Source organism: Mustela erminea, chromosome 3 (assembly GCF_009829155.1).
Source record: "Mustela erminea isolate mMusErm1 chromosome 3, mMusErm1.Pri, whole genome shotgun sequence".
Lineage (NCBI taxonomy): Eukaryota > Metazoa > Chordata > Mammalia > Carnivora > Mustelidae > Mustela > Mustela erminea.
Genome location: NC_045616.1, coordinates 35,049,141 through 35,067,170, shown reverse-complemented (window position 1 = coordinate 35,067,170; position 18,030 = coordinate 35,049,141). Strand labels below are relative to the sequence as shown.

General features: G+C 37.4%; 1 protein-coding gene across 1 annotated transcript in view; it reads right to left on the bottom strand.

Moving 5' to 3' along the window:
- Positions 1–18,030, bottom strand: part of FBXL17 (F-box and leucine rich repeat protein 17) — a 505,478-nt gene that overhangs the window by 306,701 nt on the left and 180,747 nt on the right. Inside the window, exon 6 of the mRNA XM_032335597.1 lies at positions 3,369–3,499. Within this exon, the coding sequence (XP_032191488.1) occupies positions 3,369–3,499 (131 nt within the window). The remainder of the gene's footprint in view (positions 1–3,368; positions 3,500–18,030) is intronic.

The following is an 18,030-nucleotide window of genomic DNA, read 5'->3' as shown; positions in this document are numbered from 1 at the left end:
AGTTTCTGTAAAGATCTGTTAGATTTCATTTAATTCTTCCTAGCAAAAAAGAACAAAAGAACCATTATATGGCTATCACTATAGATGCTAAGAACCATTCAGTTTTTCACATTATCAGCTTGTTACATCCAAAGCAGGCTGCTTTTGGACTCTGTGCCAAACATATAGAAATGGTGAAGACCAAATTGGATGTGAAATAACAAAAGATTTATATCAAATACAAATAAACATTTCAATAAACTTAGAGTCAGAGACAGTAGAAGAGATATAACAACCAGATGTTTAAATTTAAGTCACTGATAGAAATAGTCAGTGTCCTCTTTTCATAAACCACTTGGATTTTATTTGTACTCAAAAGCAATGGTAAATGTCAAACGACTACTAGACCATCCTTCTGAATACAAGAAAATATCATGCTGTTTAACTCTGTAAACACAAAAAATGTTTTTAGAAAAACAAAGATAAAGAACAGCATGTCTTAGTCATACACATCAGTTGAAGAACCACAAAATGCTAAAAGATATCAAGAGCATAAGTCTAACATCCTTCAATTATTACATATTTTAAAATTTTGAACTTCAAAAGAAAGTTTACAGATAAGAACTTTTAAAGTCCAAGATATATCTTATATCTAAAGATCTATCAAAGTTTATCTTCGTGTAAGGAATCCTATTCAAACCAGCAGCATTAAACACAGATCCTTTTCATATTTGCAATGTATAAAATAACATCAAAAGTTTCGATTATATTTTTATTATGAAAGAAAATAAGTATATTACTTTTAAAATGACTAAGAATTTTACATAAATGTTAGTTATGTGTGATTCCCAACTATGAAATTGAACATTGACACATCAACCACCATTTGCTTTTTCTTCTTTGTCATCACCTGGTTTTTAAAGCAGCAACGATGGAAAAATACATCCGTTGGCAAAGCTGAAGAAAAGTCATACAGATGGTCTACATTTAATAGGAATATTATGACCTTCCACTAAACAAAAAGATGTTGAAAGGATTAAATGATAACACATGTAAAGTGCCTATCGATTACCTGGGCAATAAAGGTTACTTTCTTCCCCTCTATCCTTACAAGGCCCACTATTATCTCACTCATTAAGTCTTATGTCACCTCAAGAGAGCACCTTTGAGAACAGGAAGGACTCACTGCCCTAGAGTTTGACACAGTACCATGTATTTAGTAGGGGGTTAATAAATGCTCCCTGATTTACTAGAGGATAAGAATAATGAACATGTAAAACATGTTAATTGATAGGCTAAATGCATTAGTGCATCCCCGTGCCCTCTATATGAAAGGTGACTAACCCATCTCAGCTAAGTGCTGAAATTATAATTAAGTCTGATGGGAAGTCCTAGATTTATACCAATATAATTACAAATATTACTTAGCTTACTGATAGAGTATGGCAAGAACAATGAGATGAGTAATTTAGATGATACTGCAAAGTGGGTTTTAATGTTTGGAACTTCTATTACAGTACACAGGATAAGTGCAAGTAGTGTAATTAAAACCTAAAAGAGTCTGATTTTTAAAACTCTACCGCTCAGCCTCATTAAAATGCATGTTTTCTCAATTAATCCAAACTTTTCCATTAAAAACATAAAAACACACTTTCATTCCTTGCAAATAAATCTCTACAGTATATATATTTAGGATCAAATATCAAATAACCATCACAGTTAAGTAGGAAAAAATTATTGGAATAGCAAGAGCTTTGAATACATAGAGCATAACAAAGGGAAGGAAAGGCAAAGTGAGGGCTGCCCACGTTCTCATTTGTAAATACTCACTTATGACTAAGCATTTGAAGAGCTAGAAGATTAGAAATCCCTATCTCTATGTAAATGATATAAACCTAAGCAAAATGTTTATTTCTTAAAAGAAAACCCTTCTAATCATATATGGACTGCTTCTTATTTAACCTTGTATTCTTTAATTACTTATTTTTCTACATGTGTCAAGTTCACAGAAAACTGTTGTGTAATAAGAGGCAATCATATTCATTTTGTTGCAGAAACAGTTTTTTCCTTTTAATTCAATACATTACTAAGCAGTTAATCTCAATATTAAACTAATGCAAAACACCACAGGATAATGTTTATTTATGTACTTTTTCTTATTAGATGCTATGAAAAATATTAAAAGATTATTTCAAGTTGTCATATAATCGACTGTAGAAGAATGCTGATTATAGGGAAGAATTTTATTTTTTAATTTATCAGTTCTCTATAGATTTTGTAGATGTAGTTCATATGACTATTACTCAAAACCAATAAACACCTTTTATAAATGATGACCACGTGACTAGATTAGAAAGTTTTACTAAGAAAGAGTCAAGTCAAAGGCTATCATATAATCATAAGGGTCATGCGGAGTAAGTTAAGAAAATGTCAGTAGAACTTAAACATAATTGAAGAAAATGGAGTCCATGTAACTTTCATTTTAAGTACAAAAGGAAATTAAGAAAGGAGGGAGAAAGTATTTTAAATGTAAAGCATCATATGACACAAACTTAATAAATCATTGCTCCTATTTATGAAAAAGTTTTAAAATCTAAATGGGTTCTAATTTTAGCTAAAACAGTACTTTCTATTTCAAAAGCAAAATATTTTAGGAGCTTCAGTTCAAAAAAACACATTTTTCCCTAAAAGTCACTGGGCAAGCATCTTATCTCATGCCTGTAGTTCAGAACCCACCTCCATTAATCAACAGTAATGGAACAGTGCTACTCTGTGCTCATTTTCATTAAAAGAAGTCTATTCTCAAGGGTTCTTTCATCTTTTTTTCTTTCATGCAATATTTCAAAGAAAAATGGGTGTATCACTGTTTATAAGAAGAGAACTACACATTTTACACATTTTTACATTATATGTTAAATTCTCCATCACATGACTTCCATTTTCAAAACAAACCACATTAATACAAAGAACAAAATATCATCCTTTAGAAAGGATCTTAATGCATCATGTTTGAAATAGTTTTTCAGAATCATTTTCCTTGACAAATGGATAGCAAATCAACCACAAAGTTGCAAAAATATTAAAGTCACAAATATGCAACATACCTGGATGGGTGGCAAAGAAAAATTCGACAGACTGCTATTGTTATTATTGTTCAGGCAAACATTTGAATCAAAGCACATAAAACCTTGTCAAAAATATGAACAATGGATGGATGAAAAGTATACAGCTAGATGGTTTTCAGATCTGAAACATATCTATTTTAAAAGGCATGGCTACATTAAATTTTCCTTAAAATTGACATGCCTTATCATAATGATCATTAGTATTTGTCAATGGAACACACATTTCCCTCTAGAAAAGTGTTTATAAGATGTTATAATGGTTACCTGTCATTTATGATCCAGTTCAGACAGAGATTGAGAGAGCTAAGATTTTTGCACCTCTTGACAATTTCCATCACGGTTTCATTATCCAGTTCAGTGATATGACGTAGGTCCAAGCTGGAAAGATTTCGTAGCTAATGAAATAAATAAAATGAAAGATGAGAAAGGTAAATGCTACATTCATTCTCAAAAATTATATGGATTACTACAAAGTAGAGTATCACCATATAATATTCAAAATAGATGATAGTCCAGGCAAACTCATTCATATAATATTTTACATACTAAATTGGAAATGAATGCAGACACCTATGGTAAATATATGAATGGCAATAAATATTAAAATCAAACAGATTTTATTTAATGGATTTTTATTTAACAGATGTTTCATGAAAGTCAGAAGTTAGCAACCTCATAGGTGGGGGAGCTGTTAAACATATTACATTAAGTACCTACATTTGATAAGATTATGCTAACATTGTTTGAGAGGGAGGAGCAAGATGGTGGAGGAGCAGGAGACTACAATACTATCAGGGCCCAGGAATTCAACTAGATAGTAACCAAACCATCCTGAACACCTACAAACTCAACAGGAGATAGAAGAGAAGAGCAGCAATTCCAGGAACAGAAAATAACTACTTTCTGAAAGGTAGGACATGTGGAGAAGTGAATCCAAAGCGATGGGAAGATAGAGCGTGGGGGGAAGGGCTGGCTCCTGGCAAGTGAAAGAGCAGTGAAGCACAAAATTGGAACTTTTAGAAGTCGGCTCCACTGAGGGTCGTCACTCCAGAGACTAAGCAGGGGGTGGAGCCCTGGACAGTGTGGTCTCTGGACCCACAGGGACACAAAAGGACCAGGGATGTCTGAATGTGGCAGAGCTCCCTGGTATCGGAGCAGGGAAGCCAGCTGCAGAGACAGAGCTGAGGAGTGGGGTTTCAACTCAGGTTACTACCTTAAACCATGATCCAAGGCACAGTCGGGCCACTGCTTTATGAGCAGGGACTCCACAAGTGGCAAATCTGGAGAGACCCCATCCTTCCTCCTCTAGGAGGAACAGTGCAGGAGCATGTTGCAGGAATCTGCTGGGTTTGGAGACTCCAAACTTTGGGGAGAAGGGCCAGAAATAGAAACACTCAGTCACAGGCTGGGTTAGCATGACAGTGTGACCAGAGATAAGGGAGACAGAAGGGATCAACTGTTTTTCTCTGAGGATGCACTGAGGAGTGGGACCCTGAGCTCTCAGCTCCTCTGAGCTGGAGAGTGGGAGGCTGCCATTTTCATTCCTGTTGTACAAAGGTCAAGCGTTCAGTGAATAAAAGCTCCCAAGACCAAAACCAAGCAGATTACGTAGCCTTGAACTGGAAAGGGCAGTGCAATTCTGCCTCAGATACTTGAGACATTTGAGAATCACTGCAACAGACCCTTCCCTGAGAAGATCAGCAAGAACATCCCACCAAGACATAGATCACTGATCAATGAAAACTGCAGAATTCCAGAGCTAGGACACGTAGAATTCATGGCTTTTTTCCCATGATTCTTAAGTCATTCAAAGTTAAATTTTTTAATTTTATTTTTTTCTTATTCTATTTTTTAAATTTTCCTCTTTCCTATTTTTTTTTGGCATTATAATTTTATTTTTTTTTATATTATTTTTTTTTTCTTTTTCATTTTTTGTTTTTTTTCTCGCCTTCTGGTTAAATTTTTTTTTTAACTTTTACCTTTTCCTCTTTCCTATTTTAACAGTTTTTAACTATTCAATTTTATCAATACCTTTTTAAAAATCTTTTTAAATTTTCATTGTTATACTCTATTTTATCACTTCATTATATTTAACCTTATTTTTTGTGTACATACAGGGTTTTTTTCTTTAAAAATTTGAGATACAATTTCTTCTAATAGATCAAAATATACTCTAAATTTAGTGCATGGCTTTGTTGTAGTTTCCAGCCTGATCAAATTCTTTCCTCTTTTTTTTTTTTCTTTTAATTTTCTTCAACCAACTTCTTATCTTATCAATTCCTCTTTTAGAATCTTTCTTAATTTTCATCTTTACAGTCATATTCCATCCCTTCATCAGGTTTACCTTTATTTTTGTATACATACAACTTTTTCTTTTTTTAAAGTTTTGGGAGGTAGCTTCTTCTAACAGACCAAAATACACCCAAAATCAAGTGTGTGGCTCTCTTCTATTCACCAGTCTAATACACACACACACACACACACACACACACACACACACATATTTACATAAATTTTTTTTTCTTTTCTTCACCCTTTCTTCTCCGCCCAGTTTTGGTCTCTTTTGATTTGGTTAGTGTATATTTTGCTGGGGTTGTTTCTACCCTTTTAGTATTTTGTTCTCTCATTCGTCTTTTCTTATCAGGGTAAGATGACAGGCGGAAAAACTCACCACAAAAAGAACAAGAGGCAATACCGTTGCCTGGGTACCTAATCAACATGGACATTAGTAATATGACAGAACTAGAGTTCAGAATGACAATTATCAAGGTGCTAGCTAGGCTTTAAAAAATCATGGAAGATATTAGAGAATCCTTTTCTGGAGAAATAAAATCCCTTTCTGGAGGAATAAAAGAACTGAAATCTAACCAAGTTGAAATAAAAAAAGGTATTAATGAGGTGCAATCAAAAATGGAGGCTCTTACTGCTAGGATAAAGGAGGCAGAAGAGAGAATTAGTGATATATAAGACCAAATGATGGAGAATAAAGAAGTTGAGCAAAAGAGAGACAAAAAACTACTGGACCATAAGGGGAGAATTCAGGAGATAAGTGATACTAAAGGACAAAACAATATTAGAATAATCGGGATCCCAGAAGAAGAAGAAAGAGAGATAGGGACAGAAGATATATTGGAGCAAAGTATAGTAGAGAATTTCCTTCATATGGCAAAGGGAACAACCATCAAAATCCAGGAAGCACAGAGAACCACCCCCCCAAATCAATAAAAATAGGTCCATACCCTGTCATCTAATAGTAAAACTTACAAGTCTTAGTGACAAAGAGAAAATCCTGAAAGCAGCTTGAACAAGAGGTCTGTAACATACAATGGTAGAAATAGTAGGTTGGTGGCAGATCTATACAGAGACCTGGCAGGACAGAAAGGACTGGAATGATATATTCAGAGCACTAAATGAGAAAAATATTCAGCCAAGAATACTATATCCAGTTAGGCTGTCACTGAAAATAGAAGGAGAGATAAAAAGCTTCCAGGACAAACAAAAATTAAAAGAATTTGCAACCAACAAACCAATCCTATAGGAAATAATGAAAGGGGTCCCCTAAGCAAAGAGAGAGCTTAAAAGTAACAGACCAAAAAGGAACAGAAACAATATACAGTAACAGTCATCTTACAGGCAATACAATAGCATTAAATTCATATCCTTCAATAGTTATCCTGAATGTAAATGGGCTAAATGCCCCAATCAAAAGACACAGGGTATCAGAATGGATAAAAAGACAAGACCCATCCATATGCTGTCTATAAAAAACTCATTTTAGACCCAAAGACATTTCCAGATTGAGAGTGAGGAGGTGGAAAACAATTCACCATGCTAATGGACATCAAAAGAAAGCTGGGGTGGCAATCCTTATATCTGATCAATTAGGTTTTAAGCCAAAGACTACAATAAGAGATGAGGAAGGACACTATATCATACTTTAAGGGTCTGTCCAACAAGAAGAGCTAACAATTTTAAATAACTATGCCGCTAAAATGGGAGCAGCCAATTATATAAACCAATTAATAACAAAATCAAAGAAACACATCACCGATAATACGATAATAATAGGGGACTTTAACACCTCTCCTTACTGAAATGGACAGATCATCCAAGCAAAAGATCAACAAGGAAATATAGGCTTTAAATGACACACTGGACGCCATGGATATCACAGATATATTCAGAATATTCCATCCCAAAGCAACAGAATTCACATTCTTCTCTAATGCACAGGAAACATTAAACAAATAGATCTAAACAAATAGATCACATCCTAGGTCACATATCAGGCCTCAACTGCTACCAAAAAACTGGGATCATCCCTGCATAGTTTCAGACCACAGTGCTCTGAAACTAGAACTCGATCACAGAGGAAAGTTGGAAAGAACTCAAATACATGGAGGTTAAAGAGCATCCTACTACAGAATGAATGGGTCAACCAGGAAATTAAAGAAGCATTGAAAAAATTGCATGGAAACAAATGAAAATGAAAACACAACTGTTCAACTTCGGGACAAAGCAAAGGCAATCCTGAAAGGAAGGTATATAGCAATATAAGCATTTCTCAATAAATAAGAAAAGGCTCAAGTACACAACCTAACCCTACACCTAAAGGAGCTGGAGAAAGAACAGCAAAGAAAGCCTAAATCCAGCAGGAGAAGAGAAATAATAAGCATCAGAGCAGAAATCAATGAAATAGAAACTAAAAGAACAGTAGAACAGATCAATGAAACTAGGAGCTGATTCTTCGAAAGAATTAATAAGACTGATAATGATAAATCCTTGGGCAGACTTACCAAAAAGAAAAGAGACAGGACCCAAATTAATAAAATCAGGAATGAAAGAGGAGAGATCACGACCAACACCAAAGAAATACAAACAATTATTAAAACATTATCAGCAAGATTATGCCAGAAAATTTGACAATCTGGAAGAAATGGATGCATTCCTGGAGTCATAAACAACCAATACTAAACCATGAAGAAACAAAACCTGAACAGACCCAGAACCAGTAAGAAGATTGAGGCAGTCATCAAAAATCTCCCAAAAAACAAGAACCCAGGGCCAGATAGCTCCCCAGGGGAATTCTATCAAACATTTAAAGAAGAATTAGCTCCTATTCTCCTGAAACTGTTTCAAAAAATAGAAATGGAAGGGAAACTTCCAAACTCATTTGATGAGGCCAGCATTACCTTGATCCCCAAACCAGACAGAGAACCCATCAAAAAGGAGAATTACAGACCAATATCCTGGATGAACACAGATGCAAAAATTCTCACCAAAATACTAGCCAATAAAGTCCAACAGTACATTAAAAGGATTATTCACCACGACCAAGTGGGATTTATCCTGGGCTACAAAGCTGGTTCAACATCTGCAAGTCAATCAATGTGATACAATACATTAATAAAAGAAAGAACAAGAACCATACAATACTCTCAATAGATACTGAAAAAGCATTTGACAAAGTATAGCACCCTTTCATGATCAAAACTCTTCAAAGTGTAGGGACAGAGGGTACATACCTCAATATCATCAAAGCTATCTACAAAAAACCCACAGCAAATATCATTATCCATGGGGTAGAACTGAGAGCTTTTCCGCTAAGATCAGGAACATGGCAGGGATGTCCACTATCACTGTTGCTATGCAACATAGTACTAGAAGTCCTACCCTCAGCAATCAGACAAAAAGAAATAAAAGACATCCGAATCGGCAAAGAAGAAGTCAAACTCTTTGCAGATGATATCAAACATCTTTGCAGATGATATGATACTTCATGTGGAAAACCCAAAAGGCTTGACTCCAAAACTGCTAGAACTATACAAGATGTAACATCAATGCACAGAAATCCGTTTCATATCTATACACCAACAGCAAGACAGAAGAAAGAGAAATAAAGGAGTCGATCCCATTTACAATTGCACCCAAAACCATAAGATACATAGGAATAACCCTAACCAAAGAGGTAAAGAATCTGTATTCATAAAACTATAAAGTACTCATGAAAGAAACCGAGGAAGACTCAAAGAAATGGAAAAACGTTCCATGCTCATGGATTGAAAGAACAAATATTGTGAAAATGTCTAGGCTACCTAAAGCAATCTATGTATTTAATGCAATCCCTATCAAAATACCATCAATTATTTTAAAGAAATGGAACAAATAATCCTAAAATTTATATGGAACCAGAAAAGACCCCGAATAGCCAGAGGAATATTGAAAAAGAAAACCAAAGTTGGTGGCATCACAATTCCAGACTTCAAGCTCTATTACAAAGCTGTCACCATCAAGATAGTATGGTACTGGCACAAAAACAGACACATAGATCAATGGAACAGAATAGCGAGGCCAGAAATGGACCCTCAACTCTATGGTTGACTAATCTTCAATGAAGTAGGAAAGAATGTCCAATGGAAGAAAGACAGTCTCTTAAACAAATGGTGCTGGGAAAATTGGACAACCACATGCAGAAGAATGAAACTGGACCACTTCCTTACACCACACACAAAAACAGACTTAAAATGGTTAAAAGACCTCAATGTGAGACAGGAATCCATCCAAATCCTTGAGGAGAACACAGGCAGCAACCTCTTCGACCTCAGCCTAGCAACTTCCTTCCTACAAACATCACCTTCCTACAAGGAAAGCAAGGGAAAACATGAACTATTGGGACTTCACCAAGATCAAAAGCTTTTGCACAGCAAAGGAAAGAGTCAACAAAACCAAAAGACTACTGACAGAATGGGAGAAGACATTTGCAAATGACAGATAAAAGGCTAGAATCCAAAATCTATAAAGAACTTATCAAACTCAACACCCAAAGAATAAATAATCCAATCAAGAAATGGGCAGAAGGGGGCACCCGGGTGGTTCAGTGGATTAAGCCACTGCCTTCGGCTCAGGTCATGATCTCAGGGTCCTGGGATCAAGCCCCGCATCTGCCTCAGCTGATGAGCAGAGAGCCTGCTTCCCCCTCTCTCTCTGCCTGACTCTCTGTCTACTTGTGATCTCTCTCTCTCTGTCAAATAAATAAATAAAATCTTAAAAAAACAAAAAAGGAAATGGGCAGAAGACATGAACAGACATTTCTGCAAAGAAGACATACAGATGGCCAACAGACACATGAAAAAGTACTCAACATCTCTCGGCATTAGGGAAATACAAATCAAAATCACAGTGAGATACCACCTCACACCAGTCAGAATGGCTAAAATCAACAAGTGGGAAACGACAGATGTTGGCAAGGATGCGGAGAAAGGTGAACACTCTTACACGGTTGTTGGGAATGCAAGCTCATGCAGCCACTGTGGAAAACAGTATGGAGGTTCCTCAAAAAGTTGAAAATAGAGCTACCCTACGACCCAGGAACCACACTACTGGGTATTTACCCTAGAAATACAAATGTAGTGATCCAAAGTGCACCCGAATGTTTATAGCAGCAATGTCCACAAAAGCCAAACTATGGAAAGAGCCCAAATGTTAATCAACTTTCAAATGATAATCAACTTTCAGATTAATCATCAACAGATGAATGGATAAAGAAGATGTGGTATATATATACAATATAATACTATACAGCCATCAAAGAAATGCAATCTTGCCATTTGCAATGACGTGGATGGAACTAGAGGGTATTGTGCTGAGCGAAGTAAGTCAATCAGAGAAAGACAATTATATGATCTCTCTGATATGAGGAATTCGAGAGGCAGGGTGGGGGGCCATGAGGGTTAGGGAGGGAAAAAAATGAAACAAGGTGGGATCGGGAGGGAGACAAACCATAAGAGACTCTTAATCTCACAAAACAAACTGAGGGTTGCTGGGGGGTAGGGGGCATAGGGATAGTGTGGCTGGGTTATGGACATTGGGGAGGGTATGTGCTATGATGAGTGCTGTGAAGTGTGTAAGCCTGATGATTCACAGATCTGTACCCCTGGGGCAAATAATACATTATATGTTAATAAAAAAAATTCACTAGTAGTCTTGGGTTATACAAATCACAGAGGATCTGAATAAACAAAGACTTACAACAGAGATTTCCTGAATGCTTCACTCCAATTTTTAAACATTCAGTCAGGTATTTTAAAAGAAACCCAAGTCAGAACGTAGACTGAGCTTCATGGTGGGTATTATGGAGGGCACATATTGCATGGAGACTGGGTATGGTGCATAAACAAAGAACTGAAAAATAAATTTTAATTTAATTTTAAAAAAAGAATGTAGACTGTAGATAATCAACTTTCAGATTAATTCTTCTTTTATTGAGAAAAAATATTACTTACAACCAATTCAGGTTAAAGACTAAAATTAGTCAATGACTGGTATGGCCATGTATGTACTTAAGTACAAAATGAGACACTAAAATGTTACCTAGGAAACAGAGTCTTGAAGGATTATAAAAAGACCTCAAATGACTTCCAAGTTCTCTTAAGACTCTGGAAAAGTCAGGGGGCCTGCGTGGCTCAGTGGGTTAAGCCTCTGCCTTCGGCTCAGGTTATGATCTCAGGGTCCTGGAATCGAGCTCTTTGCTCATCAGGGAGCCGGCTTCCCCTCTCTCTCTCTGCCCTCCTCTCTGCCTACTTGTGATCTCTTTCTGTCAAATAAATAAATAAAATCTTTTAAAAAAAAGACTCTGGAAAAGTAAAACATCAAACAAAATCCTCAGTTGTGCAGACTGACTATGGTGGATGAACCAACGTAAGAGAACTCACAGGACCTTGGCAAAGGCAGCAGGGATGTTCCACCATTTCAGGCTAACAAGAGTAACTTACTTAGGTGAAGCTAGTTGGAGGTGATAAGTCTTAAGAAGAGTAAAAACTTCTGCACAGTTAAACATGTTCAAATGCCAACCAGTCCTAAAATTACTTTTTGCCAGCCCCGCAGATGCTGGTTTTATTGGGATTGGGTTTTGAAGCAATCGGTTGTAATCTGCAGGGAGTGAAGTCAAGGGTTAAAACAGGCTGCCTTGCTGATGACAGAGTTACTGGGCCTGTAGATCAGCACCACACACTTAACCTGCCAAATACCTGTCAGCTGCCAAGATAGAGATCATGGGAGAGAGCAGACACACAGGGAGAAAGAAGGGTCCGAGAAAGGCACTCTTGGGGAGAGTCTCTTATTAGGGACAGGGAGCGAGACACAAGTAATAAAGGAAGGGAGTTGTAGCGCAGGTCTTGTATGGGAAAAACAGGAAAAAAGGGGAAAAATTAAGACTGCTGGGAACAGAAAAGAAAGGAGCAAAGAGGCAATTTCTGTCCCTGAGCACAGGACGGTTTCTCCACCTTGACAGGGTCTGATATCTACATTTAGAGAACCTGGTTTGACAAGGGAGAGAATGAAGGGCACCCCTTCAACTCGTCACCTCAGTCTGAACCTCAGCTTTATTAAAGCTTGCGTTCAAGTACAGAAATGATAATAAGAGCTAGGTAAGCCAAATTTAGGACACTGGGCAAAATTTTCTCAGCACCTCATAGAACCAAGAACCCCAGGGTAAAACTGAGAGCTTTTAAACAGCCTGAGATCACGGCACAGACAATAAAAATTTCTAATTCTAACCATGAAAAAAGGACCCTAGGGTCTTGGATGCTGTCACATCCACAGTAGCTACTATGTTAATTTTCTGACACCTTCTCTATGTATTCCTTCCAACCACTGCCTTCTTAATCACACTGGGCTGCTGTCTCTTTCCATTATTTCCAAACCCAAGGTCTGTTTCACTCTGCCATTCTCCTACTAGATCTGACATCTTTTGCCATTTTATTCACATCCTGTTTTGCTTTCTAGCACACTTTACTGCACTGCTTCTCAGAGCTGTCCCTTCTAACTCTGCCTTGGCACATTACCAGCCAGATTAATCTTCCTTAAATAACTTTGACCATGTCTCTCACCTTCTCTGAAACTTTTAGGAAACAAAAATACTTCAACTGCAAAAAAAGAAACCCAGAACTTGCCTATCAAAGCCCTTCACTGTCTACCACTGCCATTTCCTGAAATCTGTTCAGCAAGCTGAAATCTCTTTCCCCAAATTTTGAGAGGTTTTTCTCAGTGTACTCAAAGAGCTGTGCTCATTACTTTAAAAAACTAGTCTCACTTCACTCTTTTTACTCAGATAACTTGGAAGTGTGTTTTCTTCTCTCCCTGCCATTTATTCAACTGCCTGCTTCCTACTCCATCTTCTCCACAAAGCCTTCTCGATTACTTTGGAGAGAGGTAAAATTTAGTGAGTCTTGGAAATACAATATGCTTGCCTAACACAAATTATTAACCAGACAGTCCCCAAAGTAACCATGCCTTTTAGACAGGATTCATCAATTGGCAGCAACTGCCAAGGGACCAGAAGAACAACCTTCCCTTCTTGCTGCAAATATGTGGATGTCCCCTCTTTGTCAACTCCTTCACCTTCCCCTTCCTCTCCTCTCCCCCTCCCCAACCAGCCCTTCCCAGGCTGTGCTATTCAGGACCAAGCTCTCATCCCAAACACTTGACATCCAACCTTAATACTGAAGCTGGTCCGAATCTTGATAGTTGTGAATTTTCATTCATTCAACCACACTTACTTATTTAAGTAAGCACCTTATTTATCTAAGCACCTGACTCTAACTTGACTATAAATTAGAAACATGTGGGGAACTTTTTTAAAAATACTGATAAACAGGCCCCACCCTTAGACATTCTGATTCACTGGCTTGGGGTAAGGCCAGTTGTTAAGTATTTCCAAAAAAGTTACCCAGCTGATCCCAGACTAAATTGGGAACCACTTCTCTAATGGACAGCTACTGGTATTTAAACCCTGAAAGTGTAAAAATAATTTGTAAAGCTCAGCCTTTTCCATCATTCAAAAAAGAATGCAGAAGATATTATTCATATGATCAATAACTACTTACTGGGCACCTATTATGTACCAGAGGCTATTCTAGCTGTTAAAAATACAGCAGTGAGGGGCGCCTGGGTGGCTCAGTCGGTTAAGCCGCTGCCTTCGGCTCAGGTCATGATCTCAGGGTCCTGGGATCGAGTCCCACATCGGGCTCTCTGCTCAGCAGGGAGCCTGCTTCCTCCTCTCTCTCTCTGCCTGCCTCTCCATCTGTTTGTGATTTCTCTCTGTCAAATAAATAAATAAAATCTTTAAAATGCAAACTATTAAAAAAATTAAAAAAAAATACAGCAGTGAATGAAACAGACAAAAGCCCCTGTTAATGGGGTGCTTATACACGTAGTTAGAAACAGGTGAGGGGAACAACAAATAAAATACATAAACAAATTATACAGTATGTTAAAAGTGCTAAGGACTATAGAGAAAAAATAAAGCAAGGCAAGACAGATGGAAAACAGTGGAGAGAAGGCAGATGGGATGCAATTAAATAGGCAGTCAAGGGGTACTTGGGTGGCTCAGTCAGTTAAGCCAGCTTATGATCTCAGGGTCCTGGGATCGAGTCCCACGTCAGGCTCCCTGCTCAGCAGGAAGACTGCTTCTCCTTCTGTCTGCCTCTCCCTCTGGCTTATGCCCATGCTCGCTCACTCTCTCTCTCTCTCTCTCGCTTATGCACTCTCTCTCTCAAGTAAATAAATAATATCTTTTTAAAAAGTGAATAGGCAGTCAAGGATGATCTCATTGAAAAGATGATCACAGAGCACAGATCTGAAGGAGGTGAGAGAGCACACAAAACATGGGGATGTCTGGGAAAAGGCCCTGGGATGGGAAGAGTCGGAGCATTTTGGAGGATTAGTGAGGAGTCAGAGGTGCTGTGGCAGAGTGAACAGAAAGAACACTAATAGGACATGTAGCCAAAGAGGTGAGTGAAGAAGGACAGACTACATGAAACCTTCTAGGACAAAGTAAGGATTTTAGCTTTTGCTCTGAGGAATTTGGGAAGGCACTGGAGGGGTCTGTCTAGGAGTATAACATAATCTAACATATTTGTTAAAGATCCTCTAGCTTCTGTAGGAGTCTAGAATGGGAGCAAAGGTGGAAACAGAGAGAGGCTACACTGAATTAATCCAGTCAATCAATATGGGTGACTTGTACCACAGTGACAGCAGCAGGAGGTGGTATGAAGATCCAATTTTGGATATATTTTAAAGTAGAATGAACAATATTTTTGACAAATATATCATGGAGCATGAGAGAAAAAGAAGAATCAAGGGTGATGATAAGGTTTTCAGTTTGAACTCCTGGAAGGTATTATTCCAATAACTAACATGGTCTGGTAGCAGGTAGGAAAAGAGTTTGGTTTTGAATATGTTATGTCTACAATGCCCATTAGATAGCCAAGAAAAGATGTCAAGTAAACTTGGAAGTCATCAGCACACAAATGGCACTTATACTTTTAAATTCAACATATAAAAGTATTAATTGTATATAAATATGCTAAATCCTTTTTATATATAAATTATCATACTTATATTCAACTATATATTTTATAAATACAAAATATAAATTTGTAAAAATATTTAATTATTTATAAATTATATAATTTACTTATAAATTATATATAAATATGTTGAATTCTTTAGGTATGATGAGAGCAGCCTTCTAATTTGTGGTGAGTAAATAAAATAAAATAATTAACTGATTAAGAGGCAGTCAAACATACCTATAGTAATAAATATAATAACATAGTGAGCTAGTCGGATTCTAAAAAGATTTAAAAATGCATCAACAGCAATAGTATCCTGAGCCACCTGGGGCAGTCACAGGCTGGCTTCATTCCCTATCAAAGCATAATTCAGCCTTAATGGCTCCCATAACGGCTCTGTACAATTGCCTGGGATGCCCACAGTCAGAGTAAGGGACTGCCCTCTGTACACCCACTGTTGTTCCTTGTTCCCCTACCACAGCCTAGAAGAACATCAGTTAGAGACTGTTCTTCCCACTAGAGTCAAAAGCAAGCTACTAGAGGTCAGGTTCATGGCTATTCACCTTTGTGTCACTAGTACCTAACACAGTCCTAGGTGTATCAATCATTTATTAACCGCTTATTGCTAAATGAGCAAATTTGAAATCAGGACCAAAACTTTAAAGATAACTTCATTGATTTAAGCTTCCAGAGATCAGGTGTCTGTCCCTCTAAGCACATCAAATGCACGATCTATAGTTCTAAAACTCCATGTTTTTAAAAGTGATATATTTGAACATAGATTTCACAATATGTGAGAATTAAATAATAAAAAACAGGGACGCCTGGGTGGCTCAGTGGGTTAAGCGGCTGCCTTCGGCTCAGGTCATGATCTCAGGGTCCTGGGATCGAGTCCCGCATCGGGCTCTCTGCTCAGCAGGGAGCCTGCTTCCTTCTCTCTCTCTCTGCCTGCCTCTCAGTGTACTTGTAATTTCTCTCTGTCAAATAAATAAATAAAATCTTTAAAAAACAAAAAACAAAAAACAAAAAAAAAAAACAATGGTCTCATTCCACACAACTAAAGGTCATTTTTGGACAAGAAGCATAATCAGTTCACTACTTATATGCTGGTTCTTAAAATAAAGAACAGTTTTTTTTTAAGCGCCTATAAATTGTCAACATTTTGATGTCTGTGGCAAGAATTCTGAATAGTTCACCAAAATTTTAATCACTGTCTTCTGCAGCAGAAATGTGAATTTGTTAATTGTACCAGTTCAGAATGAATGCTCCACGCCTCCTCTCTCACTCTGGCAGGCAGCAGTCTCTAATTGACTTCTTCCTAGGACTTTCCTTTCCACCAAATCCCTTCCTTTTTTTCCACAGAAGACTTTGGGAGCACCGAAACAACTACAAACAGCACTTCGAGTTAGCAGCACGAAGTAGTGCTGTCACTTTTTTACCCAGCAGGAGCTAAGAGACGGAACTTCTCCTCAATTAAAAAAATAAAATGTTCACACTGTTTCACTTAAATAAGAAAAAAAAAAATCAAAGCTTAAATAAAATAAGGGCAAATTAAGTCAAATGTGAACGCAAGCTAGAAGAGATTATTTCATCTCATTGGACTGGCTGTGTAATTCTCTTTCATTTCCTCATACCAAGGTCAGCGATCTGTTATAAAAAAAGACAGCTCATGGAATTCTGAACCGATTTCAGTCACCAGCATCGTATAGCACACTTCAGTGCGTCAAAAGTTTTGGAAGTGCATTCCAAATAATTTTTAAAGTTGTAAAATAAATGAAACTTAACCCAGGACAAACTGAACATTAGCACAGGGCAAAAGCTTATCATATCCAAGCCAAGTGACCTGTACACTGACCTCTTGATCATAGACTATGAAGGCAAAAATACCACATTATTCCATTCTTTATTTTTAATTGTGTGCAGCTGGAAAAGAAAAGACATTCATGCTTTTTAATTAAATATACTCTGACATATTTTTATTTTCTGGAGTTCCAGAAATATTACAGAAATGTTGTACCTACTCTCTAAAATACCTATTTTTTTTCCTTTCTTCCTGGTTTAGAATATGCAACTGGGACTCACCTTCACACTGAAAATCTCTTAGCCTGCCTTACACTCTCGTGTCTAGGCCTCAGCTAAAAGCCACAGCTCAGAGTAAAAAAGTGCTTAAATCTTAATTTCAGAAAAGATTCTTCCTATTCTATGACGAGGTACTGTTTCAGGGAGTGTGAACCAAAAACCCTGGAGCACAGATTAACCACCAGCTGAGCCACTTCCCATCTCTGGGCCTTCCATACCCCTGGAAAAAGATTTCCTGTCACGCGAGGAACACCATGCGGCTTCTGTCAATAGGTCTCTGCAGCTTCTCTCTCTGGTTTGCCCTATAGGTCTGGAGCACCCTGAGTCACCAAGGAGGAAAAGGCTAACCTAGGCACCCATCAGCAGCTTTCTCTCCTCTCAACCTCTAAGCTATTTTTATGAGAAGCAATATTCCAAAACATATATATAACTCTTCTTCCTACTGTCCTCCTTCTAGTCACCAAATAAAACCCCAAATATTCCGTCTAGTTGGA